At 37.0% G+C, this 18,021-nt stretch overlaps 1 protein-coding gene across 5 annotated transcripts in view; it reads right to left on the reverse strand.

Annotated features, from left to right (window-relative positions):
- The window catches only part of gbf1 (golgi brefeldin A resistant guanine nucleotide exchange factor 1), an 86,904-nt gene that overhangs the window by 28,713 nt on the left and 40,170 nt on the right, over positions 1-18,021 (reverse strand). For all 5 annotated transcript variants that reach the window (XM_077196993.1, XM_077196992.1, XM_077196991.1 and 2 more), the window contains exons 4-7: positions 12,192-12,323; positions 2,904-3,022; positions 2,114-2,222; positions 1,132-1,192 (exon numbers count right to left, since the gene is read on the reverse strand). In XM_077196993.1, the coding sequence (XP_077053108.1) occupies positions 1,132-1,192; positions 2,114-2,222; positions 2,904-3,022; positions 12,192-12,323 (421 nt within the window). The remainder of the gene's footprint in view (positions 1-1,131; positions 1,193-2,113; positions 2,223-2,903; positions 3,023-12,191; positions 12,324-18,021) is intronic.

Genomic DNA, 18,021 nt, shown 5'->3' on the forward strand with positions numbered 1-18,021 from the left:
TTTTTAAATATTTCCAAAAACGGTCTATTCATCAAAGAATCCTTAAAGTCTGTGTGAACCGGAAGTTGCGAGTGAAATGGAATACTGAATGAGAAAAAGGATGCGGCTTGTTTTTTTCCCACTGGGAACTAATTGGATCTAGAAAAGTATGCGTTTCTTTCAGCTCACTGTCAAAGTTCACAGCATACTGAGAGTTGGAGGGGACGTTCTACCAAAGCCGTCAAACTGACGTCATCAGAGAAGGCAGGCGATTCCAGAAGGGAAGTACATTTTGAAATTTTGATTAAAGATAAAAAATTGTTTTTTGATTTTTTTTGTGGATTAACCTGTGCGGAGGACTAGTTTACCACAAGACTAGTAATGTGTGCTAACAAAGTAAATAGGGTCAATTTTGAATTCATGCTGACTTTAAGAAAGGGTTCCCACAAAAAAAAATTAAGCAGCACAACTTGTCAACATTGATATATTGATAACAAATCAGAATATTAGAATGATATCTGAAGGATCATGTGACACTGAAGACCGAAATAGTGATGCTATAATTTCAGTGTTGCATCACAGGAAGAAATTGCAATTTTAAATATATTCAAATAGAAAATTGTTATTTTAAATTGTAATATTAAAAAATGTTTCTGTATTTTTGATTAAATAAATCTGATTAAATAAGTAAAAATAAAATTTGATTAAATAAGTGAGCGACTAAGAATCAGAAAGAAATCTTATTGGCGCCAAACTTTTGAACCGTAATGTAAAGAAATAATCACAGAAATGCAGGTACATATCTCTTTTCCTTTGCAAATGTAATGTTTTTCTCCACCACACCCCATTCATTGAGGTCCAGAAAAAAGGCACTACAGCACCAGTTTCTGTGTGGGCCTGGTAATTAGCCTTGCTTTACATTGTCAGAGACTGATGCTTTCACCTGTCCCTGTCTGCGTGCGAGGGGGAAGTCGGAAACCTCCGGAGGTAATTGAGAGAGGCCTGAGAGTGAAATCGGAGCCCGTTACGGAGACAGACCCAGTTCCTGTTGTATTTGGTCTCAGGTTTGGTTTGATTATGTGAACAGCAAGAACACGACTCAGTTCCTAATCCCCATCTCTACATCGCCTCTTCCATTCTCTCTCTAGTTACCTGGAAAAGAGCAGCTGCACCATGTCCAACAGCGTGTGCTCAGCTGACTTTCTCAGCAGCTCTGTGATGAGAAAAGAGCAAAACCAGAAAAAAACAATAGAGAGAAAGAGAAGGAAATGTTAGTCCAGAGGACAAGAGCAGCACCTCTGGGGCTCAGAGTCCAGACTCTGTTTGGTCAGGATTAGCGCAGGGTTTATCACAGCCCTGAGAGCGCAGGAGGCAGATTCACATATTGAGCATTTCAAGAGTTAGGATATACAACAAAATTTAGATTTACAGAAAATGCTTTTATCCAAAGCGTTTTACAGTGCACCAGTGTTCGGGAAAGTTACTTTTAAAAGTAATGCGTTACAATATTGTTAAAAAAAGTAAATAATTGCGTTACCTAATTACTTTTTTTGGAAAATTATGCATTACGTTACTTTTGCGTTGCATTTTTCTTCACCTGGGCTGGGCTTAATTGTTTTTTTAATAAAAGAAAACTTTTGGCAAATGTAAAGGCAATTTTAGACCAAATGGTTGGTTGAATCGGATCATCCAAGGTCAGCGGCAAAAACATTGGTTAATAAAGTGAGATTACACACAAAGAATATTTGTATTATTTAATAATTGCATGCTTGTGTAATATTATGAGTTTGCATTTTACTGTTTTTATCCATTTTGAGGAATACTGAATCTGTTTTTGTGCAAGTGAGATGAGTAAATGCATGCTCACATTTAGTCAAGAACTACAGTAACAATCATGTTTACACAGCACACACAATGCTTCAACACTTGATTTCTCACAACGTGGGGACATGAGAGGTGTCAGTCAATATATGGGAAAACAAAGTAAATTATTTTGGAAGAAGTAACCATTTTGTCAATTTAAATGTAATGCATTACTTTACTTGTTACTTGAAAAAAAAAAAATTAACCACCAACACTGCAGTGCACTTAAAGTATACATTTCTCCCTGGAAATTTCACTTAATTTCACTTACCACTTAATCTCATTTCAAAGCATATTCGGAAACAGGACTGCATGATCTCACAAACGGACTCATTGGTAAGATGGGCTCCAACTGGAGTTAGCAGCAAACTCCTTAAAACCTGGAAATAAGACCAAATCTTGTACCTAACATATCTGAAAGCATTTTAGACAATTATTTATTATGCATAGACTCCTGTTTAAAAGTCTGGGGTCAGTAAGACTTTTTTTTTTTCAAAGAAATTAATACTTTTATCCAGCAAGGATGCAATAAATTGCTCAAGTGTGACAGTAAAAAACATTTACAATATTACAAAAGATTATTTTTTTTAAATTCTATTCAAAGAATCCTGGTTAAACTATCACGGTTTCCACAAATGTTTTCAAAATTTATAAGGAAATGTTTCTTGAGCAGCAAATCAAAATATCAGAATGATTTCTCAGGGATCATGTGATGCTGAAGACTGGAGTAATGATGAAAATTCCGCTTTGCCATCACAGGAATAAATTACATTTTAAAACATATTACAATAGAAAACACTTTTAAATTGTAATAATAATAATAATAAAAATAATAATAATAATAATAATAATTCACAATATTACTGTTTTTATTGCATTTTTGATCAAATACATGCAGCCTTGGTGAACAGAAGAGACTTTTTCAAAAACATTATTTATATTATGACCCGATATTTATAATTTAATTATTTTAATAAACATTTATTTATAATTAAAATTTTTTTTTTTTTAAATTAGCCATTTGTAAGCACCACCAGTTTGTGTGATTGAGAATGTGTTACCTGGAGGATTTTCATCAGTACAACCTCATCACTAGCGGGGTCGGTGCCCACGAATCTCGCATGTGTGACGGCGTCGGCCATGTTCTCGATGCCCTCTGCTGCCCCTTCATGATTGGCATCTGTGGAGGACAGGGACGGTTAAATTTAAAACAAACTAAAAATATCCTAATATATTCCCCCTCACTCTCTCATTAATGATCCTGATTCTCAGCCAGATAAGTTGTACGTGGGTCATTATGACATGACCATGGTTACATGATTAATCTTACACAATTAACCTGGTCACCAGTTCAGCCCCCACATCGCTATCAACTGACCACGCTCCATGTGAAGCGCGGCAAACAGCCATCCGACATCTAATCACCAGATGTGTGCGCTTTTGTGGACGGCCTGGTAAATTGGCTGTCTAGGCAACGATGTTTTGAAACCCAAGCAGGGCCAGATAGCAGGCTGGAGCCAGGCTGCTTTTTCTTTCCCATCGCCTTTAAAGAGCATTTCATTAACTAATAAGCGCAGGCTGCCTGGGGAGGACGCCGGGGCTGTGACTGCAGGTAAAGCCTTGACACAAGAGTGCATTCCACTTATTAGCAGGCAAATAACACACAGAGAGAGGGAGAGAGACACTGAGACACAGGACAGCCTTTACTCTGAACTCTGAGTGAGCGCCAGCATGCTTATTAAGGTCTAGAGAAGGGCTTCAAATCGCCAAACTCTTTAATAATAACCCAGTTAATGAATAGACGGGCAATACACTGGTTGAAGAAATCTAAGGATCATCTCTATCCCCATTATGCTAAATGTTGCCACATAGTTGTACATTTATTCCAATCATTTTAAGCTTTACCACCATGTGATATTCAGAAGAAAGATGGAGGAATAGCTTGTGTGATGCTGAGGCTCCACTAAACCCCGCCCTCTTGTTACTGATACTAATGCTTTCCTATGAAAACCTGTTTCGCCACTGCCAAACACAGAAAGAGAAACAACTGGATTAAATAGATTAACTTAGGAACTAATTAAAGGACAATGTGCGCTTATATTTAATTAAATATATACACACACACCTATTTGTGGTTTATGTATGAGACAAACAAACAGACAGATTAGACTTGGGCGGTATCCAAAATTTGATACCGTCAAACCTCCTCCCTATTTTACCACGGTATACGGTATTACCGCGTGACTAATTAAAAATTATCACATAAGGCTCAGACGGCGTCACCAAACTGTTGGCTTGTGCCTACTAGGGATGAGTCACGATTTTCGAATATTCGATTAATTGATTTTATTATAGAAAAGGTATTATATAATAGAATAGAATATTTATTATAGAATAGAATAGGTGCATATCGAATAGGATGTGCGATTATTGTCTATGAAAAATCCCCATGTTTTCGGTTGATGCGGTGAGACGTTCATGTAACCAGAGGGTGGCGATGCCAGTAATGCATCTAAAAGCTGTCAATCAACTCTCAGATAGCAGAAGAAGATACACATTGTCTCACACTGGAGCATGTGAGCGGAGTGGTAATATTTCCTCCAGAGATAGAGCGCATTTCTGGAGATCACGCGCCGCTCGCTCAGAATGCCCGCAGTGACACACTGGTTAGATAATATGTGAAATAAGTAGGGCTGCCCGTGCACGACTAAAGTTTTTTTTGTAGTCGACTAGTAGTAGTTCAGTTAAGCCATCAGTCTAATCACATTTTTATATTGATTTAATTACATAAATATATATGGGAGAGAATGCTAAACCATAATGAGCGTTTTCATGATATATTGCTTATTCCGCATCTCAACGCACGCATAAAGCTTGCCACAAAGAACCGGCAAAAGTAATTATGCATGAAACATTTGAATTGTTTATTAATAAACTAGTGTTTTCTGTCAGTGTCGACTGCAAAGATAAAGTTGACGATGCTGACTCGCCATCTTCGCAGTAGTGAACGCGCCTATAGAGAAATGCACACTTCATACGAATTAGCCTACATAAGCAGAGAGAAGCTCATTTCTTGTGGTTTTTAATTGTTTTGTTTAAAAGTAGACATTTCAAGCTTTATATATATATATATTTATATAGCCTACTTCTCAGGTCTGAGACAAGTATCTTATACGCTAAGTTTCGGTTGATTTATGAGACGCGCTCCAGTTCCAGTTCGCCTTCGTGTCCTGATTATATTCTGTACTATATTTGCTTCTTATTTATTAATCCAGGCAATTTGTGATCTTTGAATATTATTTTTGCTTTAAATGCCCATCCCTAGTGCCTTTTCATTAGGTCTGAACCCGAAATACTGCCAAACTGCAGAAGTCGTGTTCTTCTTCGAGACCAGGTCACTCGGAGCACATCTTGCCATCTTTCCCCCCCTCTCTCTCTCTTTCTCCTCCACATTGTCATGTGATGACAACCACACATAAGCATTTTTAGGCATTAAATAAATTATATTTAATCCTTGTCTCCTATATAAGTGCATTGCATTTATATATATATATATATATTTTTTTTTTTTTATGATGGTATTGAAACTGATACCGTTGCTATTTTAAGACCCCACGGTATACCTTATTACCGTATTACCGCCCAACCCTAAGACGGATAAATAGATATTCCAATACAATTTTTTTTTTTTTAAATACTGCTTTCAAATAACTGTTTTCAATTTGATAATTGATTATAAGAACTGTTTCTTATGCACCGAATCAGCATATTAGAATGATTTCTGACATGAAATCACTGACCCAAGAAATCAGGATCATGTGAGTGAAGACTGGCGTAATAATGCTGAAAATTCAACTTTACATAACAGGAATAAATTGCGTTTTAAAATATATTCAAATAGAAATAGAAAATAAATTAAATTGTAATATTTCACAATATTACTGTTTTACTGTATTTTGATCACATTAATGCAGACTTGCTGTGCATTTTTAATATTCATATATAATAAATTAAAATATTTTAATTTGAACTATATTTCACAATAGCACACCTTATTGCTTAATTGGAACACCAGGTATGTGCGACATGACAATAAAAGAGCTCTTTAAAATAAAAGCATTCAAATGCTTTTAACTTTCCCAGATTTAGATCAAGATCCTTTCATACAAATGACTGTTCAAAGAGTTGGATAACTTGCTGACACGGCACAATGACTGAGCAACTAAATTTCAAGTGAAAATCTGCGAGTGAACTGAACAGTAATGATCAGGCAAGCCCATAATAAACAGGACCACCTTCCAAACAGCCCATCTCCACGGAAACAAGAGCCATAGTCTATTCAGCACAACATCAGAAGTCATCTAAAATACTAATCCTCACTTGGCAAGGTCTACACAGCCGAGCGGGAGAGTCATTGTTGAAATAACTGAAGTCTGGGTGGGGCTGGAGGGTCTTTGTGCATGTGTATGAGAGTATCAAAGAGGTTCAAACAGCTGTCGTGTACTAAAAGGTTAAGTAAAAGTACATTCAGACACCAGGGTGTCCCTTAAGTGAAAGAACTGCTCAATGCAGAAAAGGGTGCGTGTGTTAACCCTGAAAGCAGGCGTGCATGGGCGCCGATCTGGCTCTTTCAGACAAAAATAAATAAATAGAATAGAATATGTTCACTCCATCTTGTATCGCATCACAAACTGTAACTTGTTTTTAAATTAGTGCCAACTTCCTAACTTAACAAACAAGGTACGATCTGAAATGCACATTTCCAAACACTCCACGTACATGGGTTTGTGTGTGCTGGCTGTCATAGTTTTTAGAGGGATAAGTGGCTGTGTAAGTGAGCCTTTGGTTTGAGTACCGGCCTGGGAAAAAGAAGAGTGGGAAAGGGAGAGTGGGAAAAGTGGGATCTGGATATCTGTCAATACGTCCGTCCCCCCGAGCCCACCGACCTCAGGCCTGAGATTGAGGGGAATTAGCCCTCACCAAACAAATTCACAGTGTGTGTGTGTGTGTGTGTGTGTGTGTGTGTGTGTGTGTGTGTGTGTGTGTGTGTGTGTGTGTGTGTGTGTGTGTGTGTGTGTGTGTGTGTTTACAGGGAGACCCCCCAGTGTGCCGTAAGGGCTCAGGTCTCACTGTACAGCAATAAGGGGGAACAACAGCAGGGAAGTCCTGGTGCATTTGGCTGATAAAAATCACATGTTGTGACTCTTGGTGAACAAAGCTAAAGTGCTCCTCCGCTTAAAAAAGAAAAGAAAGAAAGAAAAGAAACAGTGTTTGGTGTTAGCCTAAAACAAAATTACAAGCAGCAGAGATTGTCCCCACTTCACAATACTGACATAGGACAGGTGAATGACTACGAATTCCTTATGGGGAAGTGTACCAAAGATCACTGCATTTATGTTTCTGGCCAATAGATGTCAGTATTCTGTCTCTGTACTGAAACGGCAGTGAGTTAAACTGTCACTCTCCCAAAGACCAATATAATTTCCGGGACCAGCATACTCTCTTCTGCCTATTTGTAAAGTTTAACCATATATGAAAAAAAAAAAATCTCTTCAGCCCACTGAAGAGGAGATTTGGGTTTTCAAGACTATACAAGATGACATACTAGGCTTTTCAGAGATAACTATTTTAATTGGTTTATAAAAAAAATTCCACAACTAATTTTAAGAGAAGAAAAGCCACCGGTTGGTATATGATGAGTTTCAAATTTTGACTTGAAAATACACATCTGAAGAATGATTCAAAGCTGCAGAGCAAACAATACAGGTTAAAAGGGGTAACAAAATAATAATATTCCTATGGGTTACTAGTATCATTATTTTTTTTATTTTTTTTTTGCATTAACAAGTTTCCTCCAAAACTCATCAATACAATATTGTAATAAATATAGTATGTGAATGACAACACACATCATGTCAATTTACAAACATAGCAGCAAGAAAATATTATATGTGAACAAAAATAAATATTATGTAATGTCTTTGAGAACATATGTGAATAGTTTGCCAGGATTCTGAGCAGAACCAGAAAATCAGAACATTACACACCTGTCCAAGTCTTTACACTGGCTTCTGGTTACATTTAGAATTGACTTTAAAGCACAATTACTAGTTTATAATTCACTCAATGGACTAAGTCCTCAATAGATTGCAGATTTAAACCCAACAGATCACTCAGATCATTAGTAGAAATCAGTTAGAAATACCAAGGGTTCACTCAGAGCACGGTGAGTCCGCTTTGAGCTATTACGCCACCAATAGCTGGAACCAGCTTCCAGAAGAGATCAGTGTGTTCCAACAGTAGACATTCAAATCCAGACTCAAAATACGTTTAGCTGTGCATTTACTAAATAAGCACTGTGCTACTGTACGTCCGACTTTATTTTAGCAGTGTCCTTTTTTCATTCTTTTAATTCTTTTCTGTTTTAATACATTTAAAAAAAAAAAATTTAAACAATGTCTTATTCTTTGTTTTTATTGTCATTCTTATTTTCTATGCACTTGTGATTATTGTATGATTCTTTAAAAATATATATTTTTATGTAAAGCACTTTGAATTACTATTGTGTATGAAATGTGCTTTATAAACTTGTGTAATTGTTATGGTGCAACTTTACAAGATCAAAAACGTGTGTGTAAGAAAAGCTAATTTTGGGACAACACCAGCAACACCTGCGAAATGGAGAGATCAAAATAATAGCTTGCCTAAATAAACTCATGGTTCATGTATATTGATTTGAAGGAAAGGAGAAAACATTTCCAACATTTATGATATTAGTTTTACAGACTTAAATTGTGACTTAAGTCTCAATGTCCTCTATAGGTGACACTAAAATACAAATTAAACAAAATAAATAAATTATTAGTCCACACTCCACATATTATTATTTTAATTTTTTTAGTGTTCTCAGGAGTGTATGGTTAGACTTCTCACCCATACAAACCATACTATAAAACCATATCTGACATATATGAAGAGTCAGTGATCAATTAGAGTCTATAACCAAAATCCGAAGTTAAGACCCCTGCATCACAGTGAGTTGTGAATCAATCAGAGCTGTTAATGTAAGACCTATAATGTGTGGCCATACTGTATGTCTATGGAATGCTAATTGGGAGTAATGATAATGTCACTCTTCATGGCAGATTAGAGCAGTCTGAATGAGCATAACCCATCAGTCAGCACACAGCCTCTCACATACCTAAAGGTCATTTAATCACACACTCATACGAGTGCATTAATATGTCACGCTCGTCAGGAGTGCTCACCTGGGATTAGCACAGCTCTGTGTGTGTGAGAGAGAGAAGAAAAAAGAGAAAGAGTGTTGAAGCTCTACGAGTAATTTCTGTATGTTACTCAGGAAAAAGTTAAGTAAAAAAAAAGAAAAGAACAAAAACAGACAGCGGAATACATGCTGCAGTGCATTGTATTTCAATTTATACAGTATTAGCCCATATTAGGCCAATAACTTCTAAAAAAAATAAATTGCTTGAAAAAATGACACATTTACAGCCAGGTGTGCTGGAGCTGGTACTTTTTGACAAAATGACACTTGTACTCCAGGAACATATGCATGTGCAACTACTAACCCTTATCCTACAAGTAAAGGGGGCCGAGGTGTGGAGATCTACAGCGCAGGTTGCCATAGCAACCTATCCTGATGAGATGCTGGCATCATGGGGGATTGGGAACAAGGGTGCATCTGGGGTGACAGCAGCTCGCAGGGTGTCCAGAATTAGTTTAGTTCATCTGTATCTGTCTATTGCATTCCAATAGTGAATGTACTTCTGTTTTTATATAGGCTACACACACACACACTCGAGTGTGCATTGTTTTTCTAATAATTCAATGGCCCGGAGTCAATTATTCCGCTTATACTACAGTTACCACACCTCAAAACATTCTTCAGATGATGTATTTCAAGACATTTGTCAGGTTTTTGTCCTTAACATGTTCTTGTGTGTAGGACTCCGTCTCCTCTAAACAGTGTTTGGCAGCAGCGTCTCTACTAATAGCGAAACTACGTTTATCTGCCTCAAGAACAGTGCCTTTATTACCTCACTAGTGAGAAATTCATGAAGCTTTTAAGTTGCTAAACTATTTTACTGATAGAATCGTCAGAGCAGCGCTGACAACATGTTTCTGTGCGAGTGTGTGTCCGTACTGTATGTATGTGCGTTTGAGTGGGAGATAGAGTGGGAGAAAGAGTGTATGTGCTTACCGTACATATATACGTAATTTTGTGGCAAAAACATGGAAATAATTTGTGAATCATCATTTGGTGAAGTGATATGGAACTGTAATGCGGTCAAGACCTGCCTGGAACTACTTTAGTCGTGCGTTTCCCTGAAAACAACTGCACACGTTGCACGTCAACCAATCAGATTCAAGCATTCAACAGCCCCGTAGTATGCATGTATAGTGTGTGTGTTTAGTGAAGCAAAGAATATTATAGAATCTTGAAAATGTCTTCATTGATTTTAAGGCATAATTTTAATTGTGTTTTAGATTTTTAAAAATGCTGAAATTGTATTTATTTCCAGGTTTAAATTAGATTTTTATTCATATAATTAATGTTTAATGTTCGTGAACCAAAGAATATTATAGAAGCTTGAAAATGTCTTCATTGATTTTAGGGCATAATTTTACTTGTGTTTTAAATTTTTAAAAATGCTGAAATTTTATTTATTTCCAGGTTTAAATTAGATTTTTATTCATAGAATTAATGTTTAATGTTCGTGAACCAAAGAATATTATAGAATCTTGAAAATGTCTTCATTGATTTTAAGGCATAATTTTACTTGTGTTTTAGATTTTTAAAAATGCTAAAAAAATTATTTATTCCCAGGTTTAAATCAGATTTTTATTAATAGAATTAATGTTTAATGTAGAAAAAAAATACATGCAAAAGATTTACATTCCAGGTATCTACTCAGTACTGTATCATGTTATGGCTTAGAGCACTGGTAACATCAGTAAAACCATCCTTTAGTTTTGCAAAACATACAGCTGCTTGACAAGTGCTCTCATTGTAGTTTTTTCAAACAGCTGACTAGTTATGGGAGAGGGGAGAAAACTAGAGACGGCTTGTATCCTGAACAGGGTGCTGGTTTCACACTTTGAACCGACACTAGCAGCATCTGGCCATATTTCCCTAACAAGGAAGAGGACAGTCTGTGCCGATCACAACTGCTGAAAAACAAGCTCTCCTGCGTCAATGAGAAAATACAGTCCATCCATCAAGACTTCTGCTGAGAAGTGCATTCAAAGATGACGTTGACCAATGAGCTACTCTTTGAAGATTATCTGACTGGTGGGCTAAGATGCGACCAAAAAACTAAAAGACCATTAAAGGGATAATTCAACCAAAAATGAATACTTCACCCTCTCACCCTAATGTTGTTCTAAACCAAATATGTTGTTAAAATATTTTTTTAAATGATGCACATATTTATGATTACGTTACAACAAATAAATAATAATTTTGTCATTTTTTTAAAGCTCGACAGCCCTTGGTCACCATTCACTTTCATTGTATGAAGCAGCTGTTGAACTTCTCTTTAGTGTTTCACAGATGAAAGAACATTAGACAGGTTTAGAAGGACAAATAAAGACTGAATTTTTATATTCAATTTAATTAAAAACTATTCATTTAATATGATCAATGTCTGTGTTAATATTTATTAATGATGATAATATACACTACTATTCAAAAGTTTGGGGTCAGTAAGGTTTTTGATTGTTTTTTGAAAAAAGTCTCTCATTTACGGAGCCCCAAACATGATATAAATTGATTATTTTTTTTACAATTGTAGGCCCACAATATAGGCCTACAATTCCTTCCCATGACTTACTAATACATCAGCATCTTTTACGAATTCGTTCCCTCGTTTTACTAAATCACCACGTAGATATAATTTGTTCCCTTGTTTTAGTTAGTAAACAAATTAGTGAAACGTTGATCAAAAATATAGTAAAAAACATTAATATTGTAAATTACTTCAATTTTAAATAACTGAAACATTCCTAAGTATTAATGTTAAACACGGCTATGCTGCGAAACATTAAAAATGTATTTACGGTCACTTTTGATCAATTTAATGCATCTTTGCTGAATAAAAAATATACTTAAAAAAATATTGTACTGACCCCAAATGTAAGTGCTAGTCTTTGTATATTAAATGTATTCATATTTCTACATTAACACTTGGATAATCTCTGATGACCTAAAGAATATGGAAAACATGCTTAATTACATTTGATTTAGCATCTAATAGTCTGGAGCAAACCCCCCCCCCAAAAAACCAAAACCTGAGTCTTTTTTTCTCTCAGGCACAATAAAAACTCACCTATAAGTTCATATGACAAGAACTTGTTGACCGATGTGAGAGCCAAGCCTGTGATTGGTCCAGTTGTGTCCTCTGAGCGGATCACCTCCAGGAAAGGTCTAAGAAACACATTGGGTTCCACATCGGAAAGATCTAGAATTACAAAAGACAAGTCTCTAGGTCAGAGGAGAGCAATTCAACCTACTGACAAACACATGATGAATAAGATACTAGTCAGTTACTATTTTCAGCTTGTAGAACAAATTGTTCAATTGCTAAAAATAATTACGTTCTCTATAAATCATCGGCATATACATGAACAATGATTTATAAGACGTGTGTCATGACTGAAATTACGAACCTGTGTTGCATACATGTAAAGATGCAACAGGGCAGAAAGGTACAGCAATGGAGCGGGTAAAGAGAGGGCTGTTTCTTATTCACCTTGGCAGAGTGAAGTATCTTATTACAACTCTGTTTCCAAAAGCTCTTGTTTAAAGCAGCTGTGTAGGATGTAGGATTTAGCATTAATGAAAATGACTGAACTCGTTAGGGTGGGAGGACTCTGCTGCTAGCCCGCTGAAGTAACAGCTGCTGGGAAAATTAAAGCCTCTCTCTCATCATTAGGGATGATACCGCTTTTTAGAAACGGAGTAAGAGTAGTACTTTTTTTTCTGTATTTCCCAGTATCGATACATATTAGTTTTAGTAATGCTACAATTTTTAGGTAAAATAAAATTGATGATTTGAGGGTAGAATACTTAATATTTTCATGAATCAACTCTCACATAAGAGATTTGTTCTGGGTCACCATTACCAAGGATGAACAATGGATGGTGCAGTACATGCAAATACTAAAATGCAAAATAAATAGTTTTTTTCCAAATGGGAGGGGGGGGGGGGGGGGGGGGGACAGGATCTTATGTTGTTGAGCAACTTAGATTTACTTGGTTAACCATGCATCATATTTTTAGAAAACTCATGTTAAATTTAAGTATCAAATATCAGGCTTTGATGAACATTTATTTCTGCATCTCTCAATCACCATTGTATCACATTACATATTTTTCGCCCACATTAAAAACTACTTTGAAAATGCATATACTTTGAGTTTTGAATATAAACTTATACCATCTTACAAATAAATATTATTGGGAGATATAGTGTGACAACTGTCATAAATATCAGCAACTGCACCAAATAGGTTAATTTTGCTCAGTTTGGACCTCTGAATGATTGTACCTATCCTCAAGTATAAGCTCCAATTTTATCCTATATTATACTATGAGACAAAAGCTTGATGTATCAAATGTGAACAAAAAAAATATGCAAACTTTTTTTAAGATTAGGTTTAATAAACAGTTCAATTTGTAAAAAAAAAAAGAAAGACAAAACAAAAGAGAAAGAGCCATTTGGAAAACAAAAACTCACATTACAAACAACATGGTAATATTGATAAATTACCATTAATAATGCATTTGTATGTATGAAGCATGGCATTGGGTTTAGCACAAAAACATTACACCAATCAGATCCATTACAGATACTACCAGATTATATAGTTGTGCAGACCTACTGATACTATACTAAAAGGGCATACACTTTGCTTACATTTAAGTTGGAAAATCAGATGAATTCTACACAGTGCGTCCCATACAAACATTCCTGATGAGAACAGCAGAGGCCAAGAAACAAACGGCCAGTTGCATGATACAAATTTAGGCCTGCAGGTCTGAGTTTATTGATGAGCTTTTATAAGAAATAAGCACCACACATAAAGCCTTAATCTAACAGAGCCAACAAAACACAGCTGCAGCCGAGGATGCAACATACTTCATTATCTTCGCCGAGCTCTTTATTTGTGGATGGGAAAGCACCTCGGGCCAATCCACCCGAGCGCGGGGAACAGCCCCTCTGAGAACGCCGGCAAGAGGGGGGCGAGGGTTACAAAATACAAACCAGGTAAAACAACAATGGAAAAATTAGTGGAGTCACGAAAACCTGCTGCGAGTGTCGAGCCGAGGCGCAGCTTGCCATAGCAATACGGGGCGGATTAGGGTTCCCCCGAACAGCTACTTTGACGCAAAAAAACAACTCGTGACTTCAAAGCCCGAGTCTAGCCTCAGCCAATTTTACAGAGCGCACATATGACTGCTGAGTATTAGCTTGTGATATCTAATACGCCTGCAGCTTGTTTGGAGATAAAATATTAAATCATTTGAAAATTTCCACACTTTGTCTTATCCGCAGCCAGGTTGCTTCTAGACTCTCTTCCAAAAGCAAATCTTCTGTTGCGCAGTTTCTTTGGGGAACTTGATGTTTTCTTTGTATTCTCGTGGGGGAAAAGCTCAGTAATGCTCCATTCCTACAGTGAAAACTCTTTGACGGTGCTGCAGTATCTGATAACAAGGGTCTCAAGTGCTTAGCACTTAACCCAAGTTCACGAAAAGCCAAAGAAATTGGGGACGGCAGAAGGATAACAAATGTTACTTTGAAATCAAGTCGAAGAAACAGTCGCGAAGCTTCGAAAACACAGGACCAAACAACTCTGCTGTTAACGCATTTCTTCAAACCCAAAAACTTTTAAAGGTGGGCTTAGACTATATTACTTTACAGTGGAGGAGAGTCTGGAGTGAGGTGGTAGCGATGAAGGGAGAGGGATCTCAAATGAATCTGTCAATAGAAGCTAATAAAGTCTTCATCAGAAGCGATCACCCCATAAGTGCCACCTTCACTGCAGCTAGTCTCTCAGATTGGAGAACTCAATTGTGTTGTATTGATCCAGCCGACCATCGGCGGCCCGTCGTACTGCCTACCCCCATGTGCGCCAATCTTCTTAAATAAAGGCTAAATATGACTCGGTACTTCAGTGCAATCTCCGGGGCCACGCAGGGAAATAAAGAAATTGAGGTGTTGGCCCATGATGGTGAGGCAATCACACAGTAACCAGGGTGACCTCTGTGTGACATTGACCAAAATAAAAAAGGGATTAAAGTCGGTCACCCATCCATGTATGCTACGGTTAAGGGTTTTGAGTCTCCAAGTATGTGCGTGTCCTTGGAGAACAAGCTCCGAAAATTGAGCAACGGTACAGCACAGTACGGCTCCTAACAATCTCCCTTAAGATTCAATTGTGCCTGTGTATAACTAGCAGAGAAGCTGTTAGCAAAAACAGAGACTATGGCTCATCTCCATGATATTATATACTGCTTCATAATGCACAAATACGGCATTATCATTGTATTTCAAGTTTCGCAAAATATCAACTTTTCCAACCGCATTGGAAACTGCACAATGGTCTGTTCTGTTGTGCTCGCTGTAAGTCTAAACTCTGATGAATGGACCAAGTCTGGTTTAACAGCCGCCTGTGCAGTCGAGTGTGACTGGTACCTCCGCAAATATCCTCGGACCCTGGGGCCCCTGGGAGCACCTAAAGGAGATGCCGCTGCCACACATTACACATGCACATCAATTGGCACTGGTGCAGAAAGAGCTTAAAACAGAGCACAGTTTAAGAGGTTGAGGGTCTGAGCTATAAATGTACATAGCAGAGCAATGTCGAGAACAGCATTACGAAAGCACATTAAAACTGTGTTACACTGATACAAATGCATCCTGATGAGCACCAAAAGCAGGTTTATATATAAACTATATATATTTGAAGAAATGAAAATTAACCCTATCTATTTTCTAAATACATGTTATAGATCTAATTGTGAACAATTCATTCATGCATGTGTTCCAGTTTAAAAAAATAATTTGAACTTGTAATGTTTATTCAAAACGTTCCTATTGCTACTTCCATTTCACTGTGACGTAAGGTCCTTTGTTTTATGCTGCCCTTTGCTTTTAAGACCCATAATACTACACATAATGAATAAAAGAAAATAAAATCACTTATCAAACTCTCTAAACTGTTACTGAGGAGAATATGAGTTTACAGAAAATACAGTTCAGTCAGTGTTTCTTACAAGGCGGCAGACGTGAATAATAGCTTAAAATAAGATATTTTAATTTTTATCTAAATAACATGCCTTGTTTTTAATTGTATTTTTAATTCAATTTTATTTTTATTTATCATTCTAAGGTATATTATCAATCCATCAAGCTCCAAATAAAAGTACTAGAGAGGATTATAACAAAAAAGATATTACCATGATTTGTACCATGATATAAAAGTGATAGTGAAAACATTAACATTTTGGTATGCCACCTACCCCTATACAGTATTAGTAGGTGATTACTTTGAATATTCCTCTAAACTCAGGGGAATTTAAAATAAAAGAGGACATAACTATAAACATAGAGATCAAAACTACCCAAATTATCCAGTATCCAGTTTCCTAAACTGTTTGAGATTTCCCCCCTGTAGTAAATGTAACTAAAGCATCACTGACAGATCAGAATTCCATAGGAGCAACATTACACCACACAAACAAGAGGCGGCATTTTTCCACCAGGCTTTATAGACCAATGTGTGTGTGCGCGTGTGTAGGACAGCTATTCAGAGAAGCAAATGATCAGGCTACAGCAGCAGTAATACAAACAGTGGCTGACTCTCAGTACTAGACCCGCTGGGCCTTTGTGTTTGTTTAATCTAATCACAAAAGAATGAATAACTTAATTTGTCAGACCGCTATGTCACATATTTTAGACAATTATACAGGCCAAGTGTCTTCTGTCAGACTGAAAACAGCTATGCTCTTTCCTTTACTACCATAACAACCCTACTTGTAAAGTTTCAGGGTATTTTTTAGGGTATAACGTTCACGCCCTCAACAGATATGATTGTGATTGGCTACAATGCTTCATGCTTATAAAAACACAAATTTTAAATAGAAACCATTGATGTTCAGAGAGCGCTCAAACAAACACGAATGAGAGCGTTTGAAACAATGTCTATCAGCGGGTTCCAAATATACCGGGTACTCTGTACTACTGGTAAAGCAGAAATGCTGGTACCATCAACTTTTTATTTTAGTACCGACTGGTACCAATACATTTATCAACCCTATTTACAAGAGTATAATGAATAGGGGTAGGCAATATACCGGCAGACCCGGTAGAAATTTTGGAGTAAAAAGTCTCTATCGCAGTTATGCTCTCATATAAAGTTGTCGTGCTGCACTGTCATGAAAGCTTGTGATTTGTATACTACCCATTTAAAAATAAGTGATTTTAAACCTCTGAAGTGCAATAAGCAGTGAAAGAGAACTCATTTCCGCATATGTGCACATTCGCCTAAGAGATGGTTTCTGAGCACTGTCTGAGAGATTTAAAGCAATAATAACTTTATCGTGAAATAAAAATACTCATATCGTCATAAAAGATTTTGGTCATCCCTAATAATGAATAAAATTAATAAGGATTTATCAAACTATTTCACCGTATCAAAATGTTTGGAAATTGCATAATATATACTCTTTGAATGAAAGGAAAAATAAATGTATGTGCATCAAACCTTCCTGGCCCACTCACTCCATACAGACAAGCGCCAATTGAGACTCAATTGAGACACAGTTCACAAGCTCACAGTGCAAATTACCTCCAAACAAAACGACCCTCAGCCTACAAGGGTTGCGAATGGGGGCGAGCAGGGGAGGTGGGGGGGTGGAGCATCCCGTGACCAAGCCAGCAGCCCAAAACCAAACACTGATGGTTATTGATCTGCTAGCCGGAATTAGAGAGTCTTTCCAGTAGCCTGCTCTAATGCTGCAAGAGATGGGACGAACTAACAAGGCCAGCACGGCTAAAGCAAACCCAGGGAGACTTCTCATCTCAGGCCCCAACCACAGCCTGATCCATCTACGGGGAGGAGTTTGACGCATGTCAACTCACTTCTCACCCGTCC

The sequence above is a fragment of the Siphateles boraxobius genome, unplaced genomic scaffold (genome assembly GCF_051911475.1).
Source record: "Siphateles boraxobius isolate OS27281-9 unplaced genomic scaffold, OSU_SipBor_1 37, whole genome shotgun sequence".
Lineage (NCBI taxonomy): Eukaryota > Metazoa > Chordata > Actinopteri > Cypriniformes > Leuciscidae > Siphateles > Siphateles boraxobius.